At 47.3% G+C, this 21,679-nt stretch overlaps 1 protein-coding gene across 4 annotated transcripts in view; it reads right to left on the reverse strand.

Annotated features, from left to right (window-relative positions):
* Pilra (paired immunoglobin-like type 2 receptor alpha) overlaps positions 1-21,679 on the reverse strand; it is a 124,071-nt gene that overhangs the window by 3,876 nt on the left and 98,516 nt on the right. For 2 of the 4 annotated variants that reach the window (XM_013031782.1, XM_013031779.1), the window contains exons 3-7: positions 20,010-20,207; positions 19,424-19,454; positions 17,155-17,204; positions 16,883-16,914; positions 16,168-16,734 (exon numbers count right to left, since the gene is read on the reverse strand). In XM_013031782.1, the coding sequence (XP_012887236.1) occupies positions 16,609-16,734; positions 16,883-16,914; positions 17,155-17,204; positions 19,424-19,454; positions 20,010-20,207 (437 nt within the window). In that variant the 3' untranslated portion in view covers positions 16,168-16,608. Of the gene's footprint in view, positions 1-5,600; positions 5,610-16,167; positions 16,735-16,882; positions 16,915-17,154; positions 17,205-19,423; positions 19,455-20,009; positions 20,208-21,679 lie in introns of those variants that run through there. The other 2 variants (XM_013031780.1, XM_013031781.1) reach the window with 2 other exon arrangements.

Raw genomic sequence — 21,679 nt, forward strand, 5'->3', positions numbered from 1 at the left:
TTCTTTTTGCTTATGTGGTGCTGAGGAATCGAACCCAGGGCCTCAGGCATGCAAGGCAAGCGCTCTACCACTGAGCCACCTTCCCAGCCCTCCAAGTATCTTATCTTGATCAATGGTTCACCCTCCCTCACCCCCCCACATATGTTTATAATTTTTTTTCCTGCCCGGGTATTGGGCTTGAACTCATGGCTTGGGCTCTGTGTCTGAGCTTTGTCAGCACCAGGTTAGTGTTTCACCACTTGAGCCCCAGCTCTGTTTCTACTTTTTCCTTTTTGTTGATTAATTGAAGGTAAGAATTCATGGACTTTTCTGCCCAGGCTGGCTTTGATCCTCAGATCTCAGCCTCCTGAGTAGCTAGGATTACAAGCATGAGCTACCAGCACCTGGCTTGTTCATGTATTTAAAAAATAAGAAAGTAATTAAGCAAAGCCTGGTAGCACATGCCTATACTTTTAGTTGCCTGGGAGAGAAAGATCAGGAGGAGAGAAGTTCAAGGTCAGGCTGGGCAAAAATTAATAAGAACTTAACAAACCAGAAGAGTGTGGTGTTCCATGCCTATAATCCCAGCTATGTGTGAGACAGAGCTAGGAGGATCTTGATTTGAGGAAAGCCCTAGGCCAAAAAATAACTAAAGCAAAAAAGGCAATGCCACCAAATACATTAAGCCAATATAACTTTTACATACAATAAATCCTTTTAGCTAAAATATTCACCAATAAAATGTGTGTGTGTGTGTGTGTGTGTGTGTGTGTGTGTGTCTGTGTGTCTGTGTCTGTTTGTCTGTGGGTCCTGTGGCTTGAACTCAGGGCCTAGCCACTGTCCCCGAGCCTTTTTTTTTCAAGGGAATTGTTCTACCATTTGAACTACAGTTCTACTTCCATATTTTGGGTGGTTAATTGGCACAAAGAGTGTCATGAACTTTCCAACCGGGCTCTCTTCAAACCAGGATCCTCAGATCTCAGCCTCCTGAATAGTTAGGATTACAGGTCATGAGCCATGGGTGTTTAGATAAAATATCTGTCTTATTTATTAGTGCATTTTAATTGTATAACGCAATAGGTTTTACCGTGATATTTTCCTACTTGTTCTTATAGGGAAACTTGTAAAGAAACCTCCCAAATAGCATCTCTTCCTCACTCACCCTGCCTTCTTAGGAGGACAAATACTCACTCTGCTGGGGTTTGGGCTGCAGTTGTCTGGCCTGTTGAAGAAGCAACATGGTATCAGTATGACTTCCTTGTGGTTCTCTGTCTCCTTAACTGTGTCTTATGTTCAGACCAACCTTGAGGGAAACGGAGATGTGGAGACGATCTGTCCCAACCAGTCAGGGCAGTAAGCTGAGGCCAGCCATACTTGTCCTCTTGTCCTCTACTGCAAGTCCTAAGACAAGCCCTTCTGGGGCCATTATCCCTTCATCCCTATGTACCCACCCCTCTTTTTTTGTTGATCTTGGGGCTTGAACTTAGGGTCTGGACATTGTCCCCAAGCTGTTTGCTCAAGGCTAGCACTATATCACTTGGAGGCATAGCTCCACTTCCAGTTTTCTGGTGGAAAACTGGGGATAAGCGTCTTAGGGTTTGGCTTCAGAAAAAATGACACCGCCCCATTTGAAAGGAAATGGAAGGACTTGAAAAAAATTCATATTAAGTGAAGTAAGCCAGACCCAAAGAAACATAGGTCCAATGATTTTCCTTATTTGTAATAATTAGTATACATCTAGGATAATCTTAGCAAAGGAGCAGAATAGCTTAATAGCTATGAACATATGATCATATAAGATGATGCTAAGCAAAATGAACTCCAAGACATGGACACAAGAGGTTTTTCTTTGTTGTTATTGTTCTCAATGTTCTACATGATTTCCTTTTTCTTTTATGTTTCCCCCCCTGTGGTTTATTCCCTGTTGGCACTGTATTCGATTTTGGTACCCTGGGTAATGTATATACGTTTATCTGAACTAGGGAAGGGAAGGGGAACAACAAAATGGGAGACAAAGAACGATGTGGGAACCTATGCAGTAGTGATACCCACAAGACAATATGTTGGAAATGATCTGTAAACTTGGGGGGAAGGGGGGGAGGGGAAGAGGAAGACGAATGAGGGGAGGGTAACAAGTTAGACAAGAAATGTGAGCTGGGCGCCGGTGGCTCACGCCTGTAATCCTAGCTACTCAGGAGGCTGAGATCTGAGGATCGAGATTCAAAGCCAACCCGGGCAGGAAGACCGTGAGACTCCTATCTCCAATAAACCACTAGAAAACCGGAAGTGGCGCTGTAGCTCAAGTGGTAGAGCGCTAGCCTTGAGCTGAAGAGCTGAGGGACAGCCCCAGGCCCAGAGTTCAAGCCCCGTGACCGACAAAAAAAAAAAAAAGTACTCACTACCTTACTTATGTAACTCTAACCCCTCTGTGCATCACCGTGACAATAAATTTTTTTAAAAAAGTCTTTGGGACTTTCCTGCCCAAGTAGGCTTCCAACTGGGATCTTCAGAGCTCAGCCTGCTAAGTAGCTAGGATTACAGGCATGAGCCACCAGTGCCTGGCACCTTCCTCTCTTCCTCTCTGTCTCTCCCCCCCTTTTTTGTTGTCAGTCATGGGGCTTGAACTCTGGGCTTGGTTTTTGACCCTCAACATTTCAGCTCAAGGCTAATACCTTACCATGTGAGACACAGCACCACTTATTGTTTTCTGAGTGGTTTATTGGAGATAAGAGTCTCACAGACATTCCTGCCAGGATTGGCTTAGAACCATGATCCTCAGATCTCAGTCTCCTGAGTAGCTAGGATTACAGGTGTGAGCCATCAATGCCCAGCTTCTTTCTCCCCTTCTTGACCTCCCTTCTTACCCTTACCCCACTCTCCTCATTTTTCTTCCTCTGTATTTTTCCCACTTTTTCCTTGCCCTCACCAAAAATCTTCTTTGGGTTTCCTTCTGTACTGTCTGTTTCTGGTCCCACAGACTGAGTTTCATGGTTGGAATCCTGTTCAGACTTCTGCTGCTTCCTTGGGCCATTCCTCACATCTCAGCTGCTCTTCTTTCCTTACTGGGATGATCTTGGCACCCTTCCTTCCTTTTTTGTTTCTTTGTTTTTGCCAGCCTTGAGGCTTGAATTTGAGGCCTGAGCGCTGTTCCTGAATTCTTTTGCTCAAAGCCAGTGCTCTACCACTTTGAGCCTCAGCTCCACTTTTGGCTTTTCAATGGTCAATTGGAAATAAGAGTCTCATGGACTTTCCTGCTCAGGCTGGCTTTGAACCTCCATCCACAGATCTCATCATCTTGAATAGCTAGGTTACAGGTGTGAGCCACAATGCCCAACTCGCACCCTTCTTGAAGACCATTTTTTTGGCAATACTTGAGAATTTACTTTAGTGCTGTGCTGTGTTCTAGCCATCCATTTGTCTGTCTTTGTGCAAGTACTGTGCTGTTTTGTTCACTGTAGCTCTGAGAAATTTTTATGAAACCAGGCAGTGCCATACTTCCACTCTTGGCTCTCAATTTCAGGAGATGAATTATTCATTTGGGAATACAATGGAAGGCCAACCCTGGGCCACTTACTTTTCTTTCTCCACCTGAGGAAGGCTATCAGTATTAACACCCTGGTTATGAGTATAACAGTGGCCACTGCCACCCCAACAATGGCTCCCAGACTCAGGAGTTGAGACTTTGAAACTGTGAAACCGGCTGAGGTAACTTCAGAGGCTACACTGGCGCTTCTCTTAATGGTGGTCTTCATCTGGGTGGTGGTCTTGATGGCTGGGGAAAGAAAGATCAGAAGTCAGCAGATTCTCCTGCAAGAGTGGGAATTTGTGAGTGACAGGTCAGATCTCGTCTTGTTCAGAGGAATATGGAGAGGGGAGCAGTTCTCAGAGATCCACTCAGAGAGGAAGAGGGGGAGGCTTAGACTCCAGATGAGCAGGGCTGGGTAGAGGGATGCAAGTGTTAGAGCAGCTGCCTAGTAAGTGCCAGGCCTTGAGTTCAAACTCCAGTACCTCCAAACAAACAAACACAAAAGGATTCCAAACAACCAAGTTTAAATCCTGACTCTACCATTTTTCAATAGTGAATAAGAAGTCACTTCACTACTCAGAAATAAATCATAAGAGTAGAACATTAAAGCTGGGCGCCGGTGGCTCACGCCTGTAATCCTAGCTACTCAGGAGGCTGAGATCTGAGGATCGAGGTTCAAAGCCAGCCGGGGCAGGAAAGTCCATGAGACTCTTATCTGCAATAAACCACTAGAAAACAGCGCCCAAGCCCAGAATTCAAGCCCCACAACCGACAAAAAAAATAATAGAACATTATTTTTTGTCATAAATCTATGTAACATAAAACAAACCATTTTAACCACCTGCAATTGTGAGTTTCAGTGGCACTACATACATTCATGTTGCTGTGCAGCCAATTCTTACTGTCCAATTCCTAAATGGAACAAACTAATAATGCTTATTAGAAATTTTTTTTTAAAAGCTGAGTGCTGGTGGCTCATGTCTATAATCCTAACTCCCCTGGAGGCTGAGGTCTGAGGACCATAGTTTAAGCAGCCCAGACAGGAAAGTCTGTGATACTCTTATCTCTAATAAAGTACTCAGAAAAGGCCAGAAGTAGCACTGTGCCTCAAGTAGTAGAGCATTAGCCTTGAGCAAAAAAGTTCAAGGACAGCACCTATGCCCTGAATTCAAGCCCTAGGACCAGAATTATCTACCTATCATTTATCTATCTATCTATCTATCTATCTATCTATCTATCTATCTATCTATCTATCTATCTATCTTATAACAAAAATATAAAACCCAGAACAATACTGTTTTATTTTTTTTAACTTTGGAATATGACTAAAGGAGTATTCTAAATTCATAGTACTAAATGCTTTTATTTCTTTTCTTTTTTTGTTTCTTTTATTTTTTATTTTTCTTTTGCTCAGGTCCTGAAGCTTGAACTTAGGGACTGGGTGCTGTCTAAGAACTTTTTCTTTTGCTCAAAGCTAAAGCTCTACCACTTGAGTGATAGTTCTTTTTGGTATTAATTGGAGATAAGGGTCTCATGGACTTTCCTGTCCTGGCTGGCTTTGAACTTCAATCCTCAGATCTCAGCCTCCTGGGTAGCAAGCCTGAGAAGCATGAGCAACTATCACTAAACTAGCTAAATGCTTGCCTTTGTGTGTGTGTGTGTGTGTGTGTGTGTATGATGTGTGTGTGTGTGTGTTTGCACTTGTGCTCTCACTTGTCTTTTTTGCTAAAGGCTAGTGCTCCACCACTTGAACAATACCCCCACTTGTAGTTTTCACTGATTAATTGGTGATATGAGACTCTCTTCTGGTCATAATGTTTCTATCTGTACAAAGTGAGCATGCCTACTGCTATTGTAGTGTGGGGCTATAAGAGAGTAATTAATGCATGCATGGTGCTAGGCCAGCGGGTTTCTTCCTGAAAGTGGGCAGATGCTGCAAAGGAGTGCATCATGGCAGATAAGAAACCCAGTGACTAGAAGAACATGTGGGCTTGTTTGGGAGAGGGGGCCTGGTGAGAGGTAGGAGAAGAAAAGTAGAAGAGAAGAAGGGAGGGGAGAGGAGTCCCTGGGGCAGGGAAGGGTGAAAGAGGTGCTCTGGGGAAGAGAGGGGGAAGATTGAAGGTGAGGGCACAGGAGATGGTGTGAGGTTACAGCAGGCCTAGAGACCAAGGAGACCATCCATCAGACACCTGTTGTGCATTCTGGGATGAGCTCAGGCCTATGGAAAGAGCAAGAGTTGATGCAGATAACACAAAATGAAGGCAGGATGAATCTTAGAGAAGTCAACTTAACCTGCAAGTCAGGGAACAGGCAGGGATGGACTGCTGGTGATACTTTAGAGCATGGACTTTTGTGGCAGAGCTGAGACCTAAGGCATGGGATTGGGGTGAAACTTAGGGGCCACTGGAAGGCAAAGGGGATGGTAATTGTTAAGAGGAAACAAAGAATAACACTGACAGGGTCCTGAGAAGGAGTCAGAATTCAGGGAGAGGAAAGTGAGAAGATTTGAAGTGTGAGGACTGAGGGGGTGTGGAGCTAGGTGTGGGGAGGAGGGGTCTTACCTTCAGTGATGGTGAGTTTGGTCCCACGGATGGATCACCATAGCTGCTTGCCCTCATTCTTTGTCTTCAATTGGATGTGGCAGTATTATGTGGTGTCGTCCTCCTTCTGCAGGTTGGAAATAGAAAGGAAGCCTGAGTTCTTGTCCTTTGCGATGTTCAGGACCAGCTGGTCCTTAAAAATGCTCATGGATGAAAGGTGGGGTCATGTTGTAGATGAACTCCCCGTGGAATAACTTCCATCTCCAAAACAGATTCACCTCAGGATCTGAGGCCAACTCCCAAGGGTAGAAGAAGCTGAAGGGGATTTCAACAGAGACTCCCAGGGTGGCAGAGATTTGTTCAGGCTGGGTCATCCCATAGTTTCTGCTTCTGAGGAAGAGGAAAGAATGTGAAGCAAGGCCCTGCCAGAGGGGAGGTAGACGCTAACCCTAGATATTCCTTGCACCTGCATTCCCAGGGTTTGGTGGGACAGATGGCAGGGTTGACCCTCTCCAGGCTTGGGAGAGGAAAGTGGCTGAAGGGTTGGTTCTGGCCACCTCCTCCCACACAGCCCTCTGCACATGCCCAGCCCCCAGGCTCCCTGTGGCTTGATGGTTGTGGCCACTCACCAGCTGTCAGGACTCCTGCAGGCAGTAGCAGCAGTGCCACCAGGACCCACCTCATGGCTGGTCTCCTCTGGGGAGGAGGCCTGCTGAGTGCCACAGCCGGAGAGGAGGCCCTGACAGAACCCTGGGGGCTTGCACAAGTGGGGTGAGTGTCACGTGGGGATTTTGGGTCAGACTGCTTCTCCCCAGGGGTGAAGGAGGATGTTCACTTTCCCATCCCCACCTCCTTGTGGTCCACAACTTCCTTCACCATGTGGCTTCTCCTTTTCTTAAAGGGCAGAAGGGCCTCTTTTGTGGTCATTGAGAAAACAGCCCTCCAGCCTCCACCTGCCATTTGGTGCTGAGAGACTCACCTTGCCCTTGGCCTCACCTGTCCCAACTTGGCCACCTGCCTTGTCTGATCCTTCATCATGGCCTGTGCAGTCTCCACTTCCCCTTCTCATCCTTCTCCTCACCCTTCCTCTCCCAATTTCCCTGCCTCCCCATCTCTGTGTGTCTCTGTCCTTGACTCTTGTCCCCCAGTCTCTCCTCCCAGGGGAAGGGGCTGCCCCAGGCCAGGGCTGGCTCCTTCAGAGAGAGGAAGGTGAGCACGAGTCTCAGCTCTGCTCCCAGAGCCAGGTCTTAGAACGGATGAGGAAGATGATGGTCCTGGGACCCACTGGAACACCAAGGCCCACTGGTGTGTGTTTTTTCCTTGTCTTCCCCTCCAGGCTGGATCAGGACCCTGCAGTTTTCAGGTGTGCAGGCTGCTTCTCTTGCAACTGGCTGCCACCTTCCTCAGGTGCAGAGATGACTCACTCAGTGACTCTGGGTGTCACACTGCCCTGAGGTACCTTTGTGCCCTCCTGCCAGACCTTGTAAGTGTCACAGGGTGGGTTTGGTTCTGGACTGCGGGATCCACTTTAGTCTTCTGCTGAGTTGAGGCTCTGGCCTGGCTGCATGGCACAGTCTCTGGATGCCAAGGTTGGAATACCAGTGTTCCAGCAATGGGGACCCTAGGAGGGTCCCAGATCCTTGCTTGGGCAGGGGGTAAAGACTCAGAGCAGCAACGAGTCACACATTTCCAGTCCATGGCACACTCTGACACAAATGAGAGGAGAGGGTGGAGGTTTGGTGATTCACAGGCTGGTTCTGTGGGAGTCTGTGCCCACCTGTGCCCAGGAGGAGCCTGGTGTCAGCTTAACGAGGGGACAGGGAAGATGGGATTATGTGTGAGAAAGTATCATGCGGCCATCACTGTGTGCAGAGGGTAACTTCCCTTTTTCCTCAACTTCCCCTTAATCTTTGCTGCCTCTTTCATACTGCTCCCCATGCTGGCCGGGCTGTCCCTGTTTTCTCTCCCCATGTGCTTTCTTTTCTTCCCACAGGTCAGATGTTCTGGGGACCCCTGGAACTATGCTGGTCTCCAAAGCCCCATTGCTTTGTTCTGTTTACCAACATTTTTGGATGGAACATGTTGATCTCTCCATTGGGGAAACTGAGACACTGAGCCTTTGGGCTGAATTGGTCCCTTATGAGAAGGTAGTCACCAGAGAAAGTGCAGGGCCTTCCAGGGAGGGGACCTCCAGGGAGGGGCCTGGCAGCTTGGCAGCCACCCTCAGAGGTGCATTTTGGCCTTGTGCAAGTCATCTACTCAATTGGGAATGGTCTCACATTATGCTCATGGGACATTTCCACGCTGTCTTCTGTAGTGTGGACGCCCTACCAGCAACAGTGTGGGGAGGTGATTTATCTGGGTCTGGGAGGCACCTGGGACCCTGGTGCTCACATGGCTGTGGGGAGAGGCAGATTTGGAGGCTAAGGTGGGCTTCATAGTCCATATTTTAAGAGCATCTGTGGCCTCCCTCATTGGGTCCCTATCACCAGTTCTAAGGCCAAGCAATCTTTTATTTTCTTTTAATTCAGTACTGGGGTTTGAAATCATGGCAGATACTCTGTCACTGAAACTAAGGTTCTAGTCCCCTTTTTCCATTGGATATATTTGAGTTATACTTTATGCCCCAGCCTGTGGTGGGCTGTGATTCTCCTACTTGTGCTACCTTCTACACTAGGGATACTGTGCCCAACCATTGGTCAAGATGCAGTCTCATGTACTCGTGTGTGTGTGTGTGTGTGTGTGTGTGTGTGTGTGTGTGTGTGTGTGTGTGTGTGTTTTGGTCCTGGGCTTAAACTCAAGGCCTGGCTCTGTCCCTGAGCCTCTCTGTGTTTAAAGCTAGCCACTCTACCACTTGAGCATGCATTACTTCTGGCTTTTTTATGTGGTACTGAGGAATCAAACCCAGGCTTAATGTGATGCTAGGCAAGCACTCTACCACTAAGCCACATTCCCAGCCTCCTGTGCTTTTTTTTTTTTTTTTGCCTGGGCAAAAAGTTGGCCTTGAGCTGAATTCTCCTGCTATTTGCTTCTCCAACAGCTAGGATTACAGTCTTCTCTCAAGGTGATCTTTTAAATCTTTGTAATTCACTGAAGGTAACCGGGAGTTGATGGGGCAAGCCTGTAACCCTAGCTACTCAGAAAACCATAGGTTCATGCCTATAATGCCCAGGCTCAGAGTTCAAGCCCCATGACCACCACCACCACCAACAACAAAAAAGAATCAGGAGAAGGTGTGTGCTGGTGGCTCACGCCTATAATCCTAGCTACTTAAGAGGCTGAGATCTGAGGATCATGGATCAAAGCCAGCCTGGGCAGGAAAGCCTATGAGACTCTTATCTCTAATTAACCACCAGAAAACCAGAAGTGGAGCTGTGACCCCAAATGGTAGACCACTGGCCTTGAGCATAAAAGAGCTTAGTGACAATGCCCAGGCATGAATTTAAGCTCCACAACCTACAAAATAATGATAGTAGTAGTAGTAGTAATAATAATAATAATAACAGCTCACTGAAGATGACTTTGAGGTCATCCTATTCTTTCTTCGTACAGCCCAGACAATTTTATCTCCAAAACAAATTTTCAACCTCTCCCTTTCATTCCATCCACCTTCAACCTTCGTTGGTTCTCCCATGCCAATCTCCCACCTCTTTCTTTTCTTTTCTTTTGTCAGTCATGGGGCCTGAACTCTGGGCCTGGGCACTGTCTCTCAGCGCTTCAGCTCAAGGCTAATGCTCTTCCATTTGAGCCACAGTGCCACTTCTGGCCTTTTCTGCTTATATGGTGCTGAGGAATTGAACCCAGGGCCTTATGCATTCAAGACAAACACTCTATCACTGAGCCACCTTCCCAGCCTCCCACCTTTTTCTTGAGGCCTTATTTGGAATTCCATTTGCAGAGAGAATTCCTTCCTAGTTCATCCTGATCTTCTCCTTTGAGATTTCTAATGCTGTCTGCTTATTGACCTCCCTAGCCTGATATGTGACAGACCCCACTGCCTTAGTGAACAGTTCCAGCAGCTGGAATTCTGAAGCAGTGAAATGAGTCAGGATTCTCTAGATAGGAATCAACAGAAGGCCGGGCGCCAGTGGCCCATGCCTGTAATCCTAGCTACTCAGGGGGCTGAGATCTGAGGATCGAGGTTCAAAGCCAGCCTAGGCAGGAAAGACAGTGAGACTCTTCTCTCCAACAAACCACCAGAAAACCAGAAGTGGCACTGTGGCTCAAGTGGTAGAGTGCTTGCCTTGAGCTGAAGAGCTGACGGACAGTGCCCAGGCTTAGAGTTCAAGCCCCATGACCAATGACGACGATGACAACAACAACAACAACAACAACAAAAGAATCAACAGAAGGTATGTGCTGGTGGCTCATGCCTATAATCCTAGCTACTTAGGAGGCTGAGATCTGAGGATCACGGATCAAAGCCAGGCTGAGCAGGAAAGTCTGAGAGATTCTAAACTCCAATTAATCACCAGAAAACCGCAAGTGGCGCTGTGGCTCAAGTGGTAAAATGCTAGTCTTGAACGGAAGAGCTGAGGGACAGGGCCGAGGCCCAGAGTTCAAGCCCCACCACTAAATTAAAAAAAAAAAAGAATTAACCGAATATACATGTGATTCTATGTCTGTGTGTGTAATGTATATAATAACTATGTATGTGTGTGTGTAGATGTAATTTTCAGAGGGGTTATTAGTTTGGTTTACAGAACTGAGTCCCACAGTGACTGTCTGTACTCCGAGTACCAGAACCCAATAGCTGCGCAGTCCCAGAAGCCCCAAGCCCCAGGACTTGAGGGACCAGGGTTGTAGCCCCAGGCTAGGATGGAAGGCTCCCTTGAGAGTCTGCAGTGAGTCCACCTTGAAATCTGAAGATGAGGGCTGGGAAGGTGGCTCAGTGGTAGAGCGCTTGCATTGCATGCATGAGGCCCTGGGTTCGATTCCTCAGCACCACATAAGCAAAAAGAAAAAAGCTGGAAGTGGCTCAAGTGGTAGAGCACTAGCCTTGAGCTGAAGAGCTGAGGGACCACGCCCAGGCCCAGAGTTCAGGCACCACAACCGGACCCCCACAAAAAAAAAATCTGAAGATGATGAGTCTGATACCAACAAGTGATGGCAGTGTTTTCTGGGTGCTGGCTGGTTGGCTGCCTCCTCCTTCCACCTTTGTTCCATGGGGGTCCCCAGTCTATTAGCAAACTGGGAGGATGGGCCCTCCTCAGTGTCTGTTCCACATGCCAATCACTCCTGGAACCGCCCTCACAGACACCCAATAGGTGGGCTTTCCCAATCTCCTAGGCATCTCTCAAGCCAATCAAGTTGAAGATGCAGATGAACCAACATAGAAAGACAGAAGATGGCAATGTAGGGAGAGGGAGTTGGGAAGAGGACAGGGGGAGGCAGCAGACTAGAGCATGGGAGAACTTTGTTCAGAGAGCCCTGCTGGCTGGTCCTCTGTGGACATCCAACGTGTTAGCAGCCTCTTTGTGTTCCATGCTCTGCATCCTCTCCCTGGCCTGACAAATAGGACCCCTGCAGATTTGGTCAGAACAAGCAGGCAGGGGTGAGGAGGAGGGGAGGGGAGGAAGAGGGTGGACAGAGGGGTGGAGTGGGGGGAGGGGGAGGGATAGAATATTTGTGGATGGAGGATTTAGGGTGTGGTGTGTGTGTGTGTGTGTGTGTGTGTGTGTGTGTGTGTAGAGGAGACCCAGGGCTTGAGCTGGCAGAGGCCAGGCCAGGGAGGATTGAACAGGCTGTTGAGCTGAAGCAGGGTGGACAGGGGGCAGTAAAGCTCCAGGACCCTGGGTTATTTTTGGGCTGCACTGGCCAGGAGCTGGATAGAGTAGAAAACAGAGGGCCTGGGGAGACAGGATTGTGGTAGGTGTGGTGGGGCTGCAGACATCTGTGCAGCCCCCTTTGTGGGACAGAGAATGGAGGAGCAGTCTCCAGCAACCTCTGTTTTGGGGCCATCCTCGTCCATGGGGACCCACCAGATGCTACCCCTGTCTAGGGGCCACCAAACATCCTTTAGGCCTTCTTTCCCCTGAAGAGCCTCTCCCTCCTCCCCTGGCTCTGAGATCCCTGAGTGCCCCACCTCTGTTCCAGGACAGCTCGGAAATACTTAGTTCTGGTTCTTGGGTAGCCAAGCCTAAGCAAGACAGCCTAAGCAGAGTGGCTCAATATGGGGGAGTCATCTAGCTTGCAATCTTCAGTGCCTCAGGCCCTTTGCCCTTCTTAGGTATCCCATTAGCAAAGGGAGAAAGAGGTGACCAAATCCCTCCCATCCCACCTTCCCTGTCCCTGCCACACCAATACATTCCCTGCTAATGTGGTTCTCCTTTGCTTCTACCCTGGCTCCTAGACACTTGGATGTTAAGGCCATTTGTGGGACAGAAACCATCTGGCACCGGCTTTGGTTGATCCACTACTCACTCCTGTGGCCACAAATGCAGGCTAGGGTGTGGGGACATCTATCAGAAGCCTAAGAATGAAAGATGCCACAGAAGGGGGGAGAGGGAGCAGAGGCCTGGATGGGAGAGGACAATTCCCACATGCCTGTCTAGGGCTCTAGGCCCTGGAGGATCAAGGGAAGAGGTAGGGTCAGGGCTGCTGTGGCCTGGCTGCCAGCTTCAACCTCCCTGTCTGGAAGAATCCATCTCCCACCTACCATGTAACACCTGCCACCTCTAAAGAGCAGCTTGAGGGGAGCTCAGGCCACAAGAGGAAGGTCACCAACAGCCATGGGGTTGTGGGGAGGGATGGCGCGGAAATTTCAAAATTGTTCTCCAAGCCCTTGAGGAAGTCTGGCTTTTAAAAAAAATATAGGTGGGCACTGGTGGTTCACGCCAGTAATCCTAGTTACTCAGGAGGCTGAGATCTGAGGATCACCATTCAAAGCCAGCTCAGGCAGGAAAGGCCGAAAAACTCATCTCCATTAAACTACCAGAAAACTTCAGAAAACCAGAAGTGGGGCTGTGGCTTAAGTGGTAGAGCCCTAGCCTTGAGCTAAAGAGCTGGGGGACAGTGCCTAGGGCCAGAGTTCAATCTCCATAGCTGACAACAACAACAACAAAAACTATGGGCTGGATGCTAGCTCACACCTATAAATCTAGCTATTCAGGAGGCTGAGATCTAAGGATCACAGTTCACAGCCAGTCCATGTAGGAAAGTCCATGAGCACCAAAGAGCTAGAAATCCAGGTGAATGGGAGAGCCCTGGACTTGAGTGAGAAAAGCTTAGGGCACAGTGCTAAGGCCTGAGTTCAAGCCCCAGTACCGGGAAAAGGGAAAATTAGTATGTGACTCAATAAGTCTTCTTTTCAGTGGTACTGAGCATTGAACTCAGGGCCTGCCACTTGTTAGACAAACACTCTACCTCTTGAGCTAGAGTTTTGCTTTTAGTTTTTAGATAGACTCTCATGCTAGCTTGCTTCAAATCAAGATCCTTTTACTTCCACATTTCAAGTAGGTGGAATTACAGGTATGCAACATCATGCCCACAAGTGTGTATGTGTGTGTATGCGTGTGTGTGTGTGTGTGTGTGTGTGTGTGCACGCATGTACGCATGGGACAGCTTGAATTCAGGGTCTGGGCACTGTCTCTAAGCTTTTTTGTTCAAGGCTAGTGTTCTACCACTTGAGCCAAAGCTCTACTTCTAGCTTGATGCTGATTAATTGGAGAGAAGTCTCACAGACTTTCCTGCCTGTTCTGGCTGCAAAACCATGATCTTCAGATCTTAGGCTCCTGAGTATCTAGGAATACAGAACTGAGCCACTGGAGCCTGGCTCCATGCCCAGTTTTAAATTTGTCCTTTTCCTATTTTCTGTTCTACCTGTAGAATCCAACTTTGCCTGGTCCCAAGTCAGGCAACAAGCAGACCAAAAAAGCCAAACCTACAGGTAAGCAAGCCAGCTAGAAGTGAGGTAGGTCTCACAGTATGAGGGGAGCTGACTGACTCAGTTCCAGGACCTGAGAAAGCAGGCAAGAATGCTGATGGACACAGGAAGGAAGTTAGAGCCCCTTCATTTGCATGCTTTCTAAAATCTTAGGTTCAGTGTAAGGGGGGGAGTTTCAATTTTTAGTGAAGAAGGCTGACTTCCTGGAGAAAGTAGACTCTGAGGAGAATTACAAAGAAAAGAAGGTCTAATGCGGGGGGGGGGGAGTCAGGAAGGTTGGGAAACTGGAAGCCACACAGAGAATAGACCGGACTGAAAATAAGCAGAAGATTGTAATAGGACAGGGACTAGATGTGGAGACCATTTGTCCTTGGCAAGATGTTAATTAGAAACAAATTGCCTTCATTTTTGGGGATAGGAGGTATGGGCCCCTCAAAAAGAGAATGAAGGGGAAATTTCTGGGCAGTGAATCTGTGGATGCCTCTGCACCCATCTCTGAGAAGGAAGAAGAGCCAAGGAATCTGGACCAGCCAGGTGAGGCTTAGGATGATAAGAACTTGGGGAAATGAAGTTCATGTTTGCATCTCTTCCCTTTCCCAGTCATTTCTGAACAATTCCACAGCTAAGAAGGAATGAAATACAGAATGAAAGAGAAAGTCTCATATTGTATGCATCATACACTGTAGAAAAATAGAGAGGTTATTGGTCAGAATGACTGCAGAGCTGGCAACATGCATGCTTCCATGTTTGTTCCTTCTAATTCTTCCCATAGCTTTATGACTCTAGCTATTTTAACTGTAAGGAAACAAGGCTCTCAAAAGTTTAAAATTTGTTCAAGACCACATTCAGCATATGACTGATAAATATCTGAAATCCAAACGTGTGTTCTTTGTACTGAAAAAGATGATCTTTTTCAAAGTTTTTTTTTGTTTTGATACAAGACTTTATGAATTAGACTTGTAAGAAGTCAGGGTAGGTCAGGTGGCAGTGGCTTATACCTGTAAACCTAGTTAGTTGGGATGCTGAGATCTGAGGATCATGGTTCAAACCCAGAGGGGACAGGAAAAGTCTGTGTGAGACCCTCATCTCCAGTTAACCACAAAAAGCCAGAAATAGAACTGTTTTTTAAATAGTAGAGTACTAGCATTGAGCAAAAGAACTCAGGGACAGTGCCCAGGCTTCAAGTTCAATCCCTGGTACCAAGCATGTGTGCACGTGCGTGGGTGTGCATGTGTGAGCACAAATGCACGCGCGTGTGCACACACACACACACACAAAGTCAGGATAGACAGCTTCATTCCATTTATTTAGGTTGTAAGAACAAGTTTCAAGTTCCCCAAAGCAAGGCCTCAGTACCCAGATTGTCTAAGGAAAAAGAAATTAGAATGGTACCCAGGCCCCACCAGTTTGTCACGGACAGGGTTTCTTGTTGGGAAAATCTTAGCCTCCACACCCAGAACTACTAGCTGAGGAGGTTATTAATGTCCCAGCTGAGGATGGAGAGTCCAGTGACCTGGACTTTGAATATCTCCTGGAAGATGCTGGGAGAGAGGCAGAGGAGCAAGGGGAGCTGCAACACAGAGGCGCAGAGGACTTCCCTATGGCCTTCTCTGAGTGGAGCTGTGCTCCCACTCTGCTCCTTTTCTCTAGAGCTGAAGGGAGAGACTTGGCGCCCTATCCCTGAGCAGCTGTTGAATCTTGGGAGTTGTTCATTCCATATCAAGTTCCCATCAGAGCTGCACAGGTACTGTGTTAATAAGGTAGATCTGGTTAGTTTTGTGTCTAACTGTGTGTTCCTTTCAGCTTCTTTTCTCTCCTTCTGGTGGCACTGTGGCTGGATGCTGTCCAGCATGGGAAGCTGGGAAGAAAACTGGGGCCTGATTCCTGGGAAAAACTCCAGAAGGGCAGGTCTGGGTTCTTATTGTGGCTCAGCTCCTTCCTAGCTGTCTCCAAGGCCTTGGGAAAGCCTTTCAACTACTTGGCTTTTCTCTCTCTACCTCCTGGGCACATTATCTGCCTGTGGTTGCTGCTGCTCTATTAAAGGATCTCCATGCAAACAGTCCCCATGCATGTCAGTTATGGTGAAGGTTCAATTATGGATAGATACAGAAGCAGACCTTGGGTCTTGGCCCAGCTACTGGAGTCCAACATTTGTATTTCTCTCATCTGAGAATCACGGAAGAAAGGTGTCTGGAGAGAAGTCTTGGATGTGACTTATTTAGGAGAGTTCATTTTCTTTTAAAAATAACCTTTATTTAACATGTGAATTACAGAAAACATATAAGCAAAGAACCAAATATTAGTCCCACAAACAATTCAGTTGGACATGACTGTCTAGATCCTCCATAGACACACACTAATCCCTTTTCGATAACTGATATCATATGGTATGTATCATCCTTTCCCAAAAGTTATGAATTCAACAATGCTGTTTATTTTTAGGAAAAGGAACAGAAATAGAAGGTCCTGCCCATTTTTCTCTTAGAGAAGTCATTTGGGTATTCTGAGGGTATTTTATTTTGGCAGGATTAGGAAATTGAAGTGAAAACTGGATCAAATGGTTACTTCATTTCCTATATGGCCTTCAAACTGTCTGACTTGTGAGTTGTCTGCCTCTGGCCTTGATCATTGGGAGCTGTGAATTTTGCTATTAAAAGTGAAGGACTCTTAAGGCTCACTCATTTGGTCTTTAGGACAGAGTACAGGGTCATCTCCTCCTGGGTGTTTCCATGGAGCGGAGGGCCAGAAGGCATTCTCGGTGAGGAGTTGGAGAGGGTGAGGACGGCATAGACAGTGCTCTCATTCTGGGTGAGCATCAAGAGAAGGTTAGACAGGAGACAGAACTGCCCCTGACTAGCAGCCTATATCCCAAGTGCCTTGCTCCCACCCAGCTCCCCATCCTTCACCCCACCTCCTCTCATCTCCTTTCTTTTAGAGCTTAGAGCTGCTTACCTTGGGGCTCTGTTGGGGCTCTGTATGTTGTCCTAGGGAGAAGAACACGAGGGAGTATTGAATGGAGGTGTGACAAGGAAGCACACAGATGGCAAAGGATGCCGGAGAGACAGCAGCTGCCAGGTTAAAGGCAGAGTCACGTGAGTGGGATGAGGTGAAGAGTGGGAGAGAGGAAAGGACTGAAAGGAGGGTGGTGTGCAGATGTATTTAGGGTGTTTGGAGAGAATGAAGGGCCAAGGGTAGAAATGGGGGAAAGATGGTATACAACTTACTTTCATAGGCAATATTTTCATATTTCTCTTCAGTGTTTTGAGAGACTTCCCTGCAGGGGCACAGGAGGATGGGAAGGATATTAGAGGCCAGTCATGAATGAATTCAGACTGATTCTATTTGAGGGGGTGTCTGCCACCTGCCCTGACACTCTCAGGGTGAACCTGAGGGTGTTAAGCTTTCAGAACAAGGCTGCCTGGAAGGTGAATAATGGAGAAACCCTTGGCAGCATGCCCCTCAGTACTAATCAAAGGTAGGTTATTTTATGCAAATGGCTTGCATAATGATGGAGGAGGGGAAGAGGGAACACAGGAAAAATGTGAAGTGCCAATGCTGTTTTCATCTGAATGCACTGCTTCTGCTAAAACTAGCAGAAACACACACACACACACACACACACACACACACACACACACACACAGAAAGGACAGTTTTAGGGCCCCCAGCAGGTGGGCAGGGTGGGTTCCTGGAAGGAAAGTGGAAGGAACTGCTGCTACCCTAAGAATGCATAAAGGCAGGGAGAGGAAGGTTGGAGGGAGACTTTGTGTAGTAAAAGTATGATTTTTTGTGTGTTTGTGTGTATGTGCCAGTACTGGGGATTGAAGTCAGAACCTGTATCCTTGCTTGCCTTTTTCAGATTTTCAGGTAGCCAGGACTACACATCTGACTTGCTGGTCTGATACTTTTTTTTTTTTTTTTGGTCGATCCTGGGGCTCTACCGCTTGAGCCACAGCACCACTTCCAGTTTTCTAGTGGTTTATTGCAGATAAGAGTCTCATGGACTCTCCTGCCCGGACTGGCTTTGAACCTCAATCCTCAGATCTCAGCCTCCTGAGTAGCTAGGATTACAGGCATGAGCCACCGGCGCCCGGCTTCTAACTGACACTTTATCATGTGAGCCACATTTGCACCTGTGGCTTTTGGCTGGTTAATTGGAGGTAAGAGTCTTTTGGAACCCTGATGCTGGTGGCTCAGGCCTATAATCCTGAGGATCACAGTTCAAAGCCATCACAGGTAGGAAAATCTGTGAGACCCTTATCTTCAATCAATCACTAGAAAACCGGAACTGGCACTGTGGCTCAAAGTATCAGAGCATAAGCCTTGAGCAAAAAGAGCAAAGGGACAGTACCCAACCCTGAGTTCAAGCTCCACGATCAACCAAAAAAACAAAACAAAACAACAACAACAAAAAAACCCTTCAGTTGGTCTGCCTGGGCTGGCTTTGAACCATGATCCTCAGTTCTCAGCCTTTTGAGTATTTAGGATTATAGTGCCTGACAAAGAATGGAAGAATGATAATGAAAAAGGGCAGGAGGAAAGGAAGGAGAGATGGGAGAGTGAAAAGGAAAGAGAGCTAGAAGAGCTGGAGCAGAGTATGCCTAGAGGGGCCGTAGTATGTTCATCAGAGGAAAGGATGTATGGGGCAGAAAGAAGAAAAATATAGGCTCAGTGGTAGAGTGCTTGCCTTGCATGCATGAGGCCCTGAGTTTGATTCCTCAGGACCACATAAATACAAAAAAATTAATAGAGTTAAAAAGAAGTGGGCTGGGAAGGTGGCTCAGTGGTAGAGCGCTTGCCTTGCATGTATGAGGCCTTGGGTTTGATTCCTCAGCACCACATAAGCAAAAAGAAAAAAGCCGGAAGTGGCGCTGTGGCTCAAGTGGTAGAGCGCTAGCCTTGAGCTGAAGAGCTGAGAGACAGCGCCCAAGCCCAGAGTTCAGGCCCCAAAACCGGACCCCCCCACAAAAAAAAGAAAGAAAAAAAAAGAAAAATATAGGTGAGAATCAATGGGCTGGAGATGTGGCTCAAATGGTAGAACATTGGCCTGTCAAGTTCAAGTCCCTGAGTTCAAACCCCAGGCACAGCCTCTTCTCTAAAGAGTCCATACCAAAAGCTAAAAAGAGAAGAGGGTAAGATGTGCCACGGAAGATGATTACATATAATGAAGCCTTTTAGTTAAGATATTCACCTATAAGATGTGGGGTGTTTGTGTGCACGCGCGTGCGTGCATGCACACCCACCCACCAAAGCTATCTTCAAACCATGATCCTCAGATCTCAACCTCCTGAATAGTTAGGATTACTGGCCATGAACCACAGGTGCTCAGATAATATATCTGTCTTATTTATTAGCACATGTTAATTGTACAAAGTAATTGGTTTCATTGTGATATTTTCCTACTTGTTTTTATAGGGGAAACTTGTAAAGAAGCCCCCCAAACCAGCACTTCTGTCCCACTGGCCACATATCTTTGGGAGGACAAATACTCACCCTGCTGGGGTTTGAGCCGTAGTTGTCTGTCCTGTAGAAGAAAAACATGGTGTAAGTATGATTTCCGTGTGATCCTCTGTCCCCCTCTTAACTGTGTCCTATGTTCAGACTAACCTTGAGGGAAACAGGGACATGGAGATGCTCTGCCCCAACCAGTCAGAGCAGTAAGCTGAGGCCAGCCATACTTGTCCTCTTACCCTCCATTACAAGTCCTAAGACAAGCCCTTCATTCCTGTCACTCTGCTTTTCTGTCTCTATTTTGTTGTTGTTGTTGGTTATGGGGCTTGAATTCAGGGCCTGGATGTTGTTCCTGAGCTTTTTGCTCTACCACTTTGAGTCATCATTCCATTTTCAGTTTTCTGGTGGGTGACTAGAGATGAGTCTTAAGGACTTTACTGCTGTGCTGGCTTCCAACTATGATCCTCTAATCTCAGTCTCCTGAATAGCTGGGATGACAGGCATGAGCCACCAGTGCCAGGCAGGTAACTTGCATTTTTAACAACCATCTTATATATTTATAATGCAAGTGCATTCTAAAACACACCCATTGAGAAGCACAATGAGAGGCCAACCCTGGGCCACTTACCTTTCCTTCTCCACCTGAGAAAGGCCATCAGTACTAGCACCCCAGTTATGAGCATAGCTGTTGCCACTGCCACCCCAACAATGGCTCCGAGACTCAGGGGCTGAGACTCTGAGACTGTGAAGCCAGCTGAGGTAACTTCAGAGGCTACACTGGTGCTTCTCTCAGTGGTGGTCTTCATCTGGGTGGTGGTCTTGATGGCTGGGGAAAGAAAGATCAGAAGTCAGCAGATTCTCCTGCAAGAGTGAGAATTTGTGAGTGACAGGTCAGATCTCATCTTGTTCAGAGGAATATGGAGAGGGGAGCAGTTCTCAGAGATCCACTCAGAGAGGAAGAGGGGGAGGCTTAGACTCCAGATGAGCAGGGCTGGGTAGAGGGATGCAAGTGTTAGAGCAGCTGCCTAGTAAGTGCCAGGCCTTGAGTTCAAACTCCAGTACCTCCAAACAAACAAACACAAAAGGATTCCAAACAACCAAGTTTAAATCCTGACTCTGTACCATTTTTCAATAGTGAATAAGAAGTCACTTCACTACTCAGAAATAAATCTCGGGGAGCTGGGCATTAGTGGCTCACACCTATAATCCTAGCTACTCAGGAGGCTGAGATCTGAGGATCGAGGTTCAAAGCCAGCTGAGGCAGGAAAGTCCATGAGACTCTTATCTGCAATACACCACTAGAAAACTGGAAGTGGTGCTGTGGCTCAAGTGGTAGAGTGCTGCCTTGAGCTGAAGAGTGCAGGGACAGCACCCAAGCCCAGAATTCAGGACCCATTACTGACAAAAAAAAAAAAAAAGGAAGAAGGAAAGAATGGAAGAAAGAAAGAAAGAAAGAAAGAAATAAGAGGAAATGTTATCTCAGAAGCCTCCTCCCTCATGGATTAACATGCTCTATCCCTAGGCAACACTAGGTCCATGTAGTAAAGGCAGCAAATGATCAGTCCCTACCCCCTTTCTCTGAGAGAGTACCCTGTTGGGATAGCTATGACCATATACTCCAAATCCTGGAGGTTATGTTAGTTAATTGGAAATCAGACTTTCATGGACTTTCCTTCCCGGGCTGACTTTGAACATTGCTCCTCAGATCTCAGCCTCCTCCATAGCAAGGCTGACAGGTGAGAGCCACTGGCATGGCTTGGCTAAACAGTGCTAGGCCAGCAAACAATGCTAGGCCAGCGGGGCTCACCCTGCAAGTGGGTGGACGCTGCAAAGGAGCACAGGTTGGCAGCTAAGAGACACAGTGACTAGAAGAACATGTGGGCTTGTATGGGAGAGGGGGCTCAACAAGAGGTGGAAGAAGAGAAGGGAAGGGAAAGGAGTAGCTGGGGCAGGGAGGGGTGAAAAAGTTACTCTGGGGAAAGGAGTGGGGAGGTTGAAGGTAAGGGTACAGGTGATGGTGTGGGGTTACAGCAGGCCCAGAGACCAAGGAGACGATCCATCAGATACCTGCTGTGCATTCTGGGATGATCAAGAGTTAATGCACATAACATAAAATGTAACAGAAGATAACATTACAAACAGTACACATTCTAGCAAAGTCAAATGAATCTGCAAGTCAGGGCACAGGGAGGACTGGAGTGGTTTTCTTTTCTTCCTTCCTTCTTTCCTTCCTTCCTTCCTTCCTTCCTTCTTTCCTTCCTTCCTTCCTTCCTTCCTTCCTTCCTTCCTTCCTTCCTT

This window comes from Dipodomys ordii, unplaced genomic scaffold (assembly GCF_000151885.1).
Source record: "Dipodomys ordii isolate 6190 unplaced genomic scaffold, Dord_2.0 Scaffold143, whole genome shotgun sequence".
NCBI classification, from domain to species: domain Eukaryota; kingdom Metazoa; phylum Chordata; class Mammalia; order Rodentia; family Heteromyidae; genus Dipodomys; species Dipodomys ordii.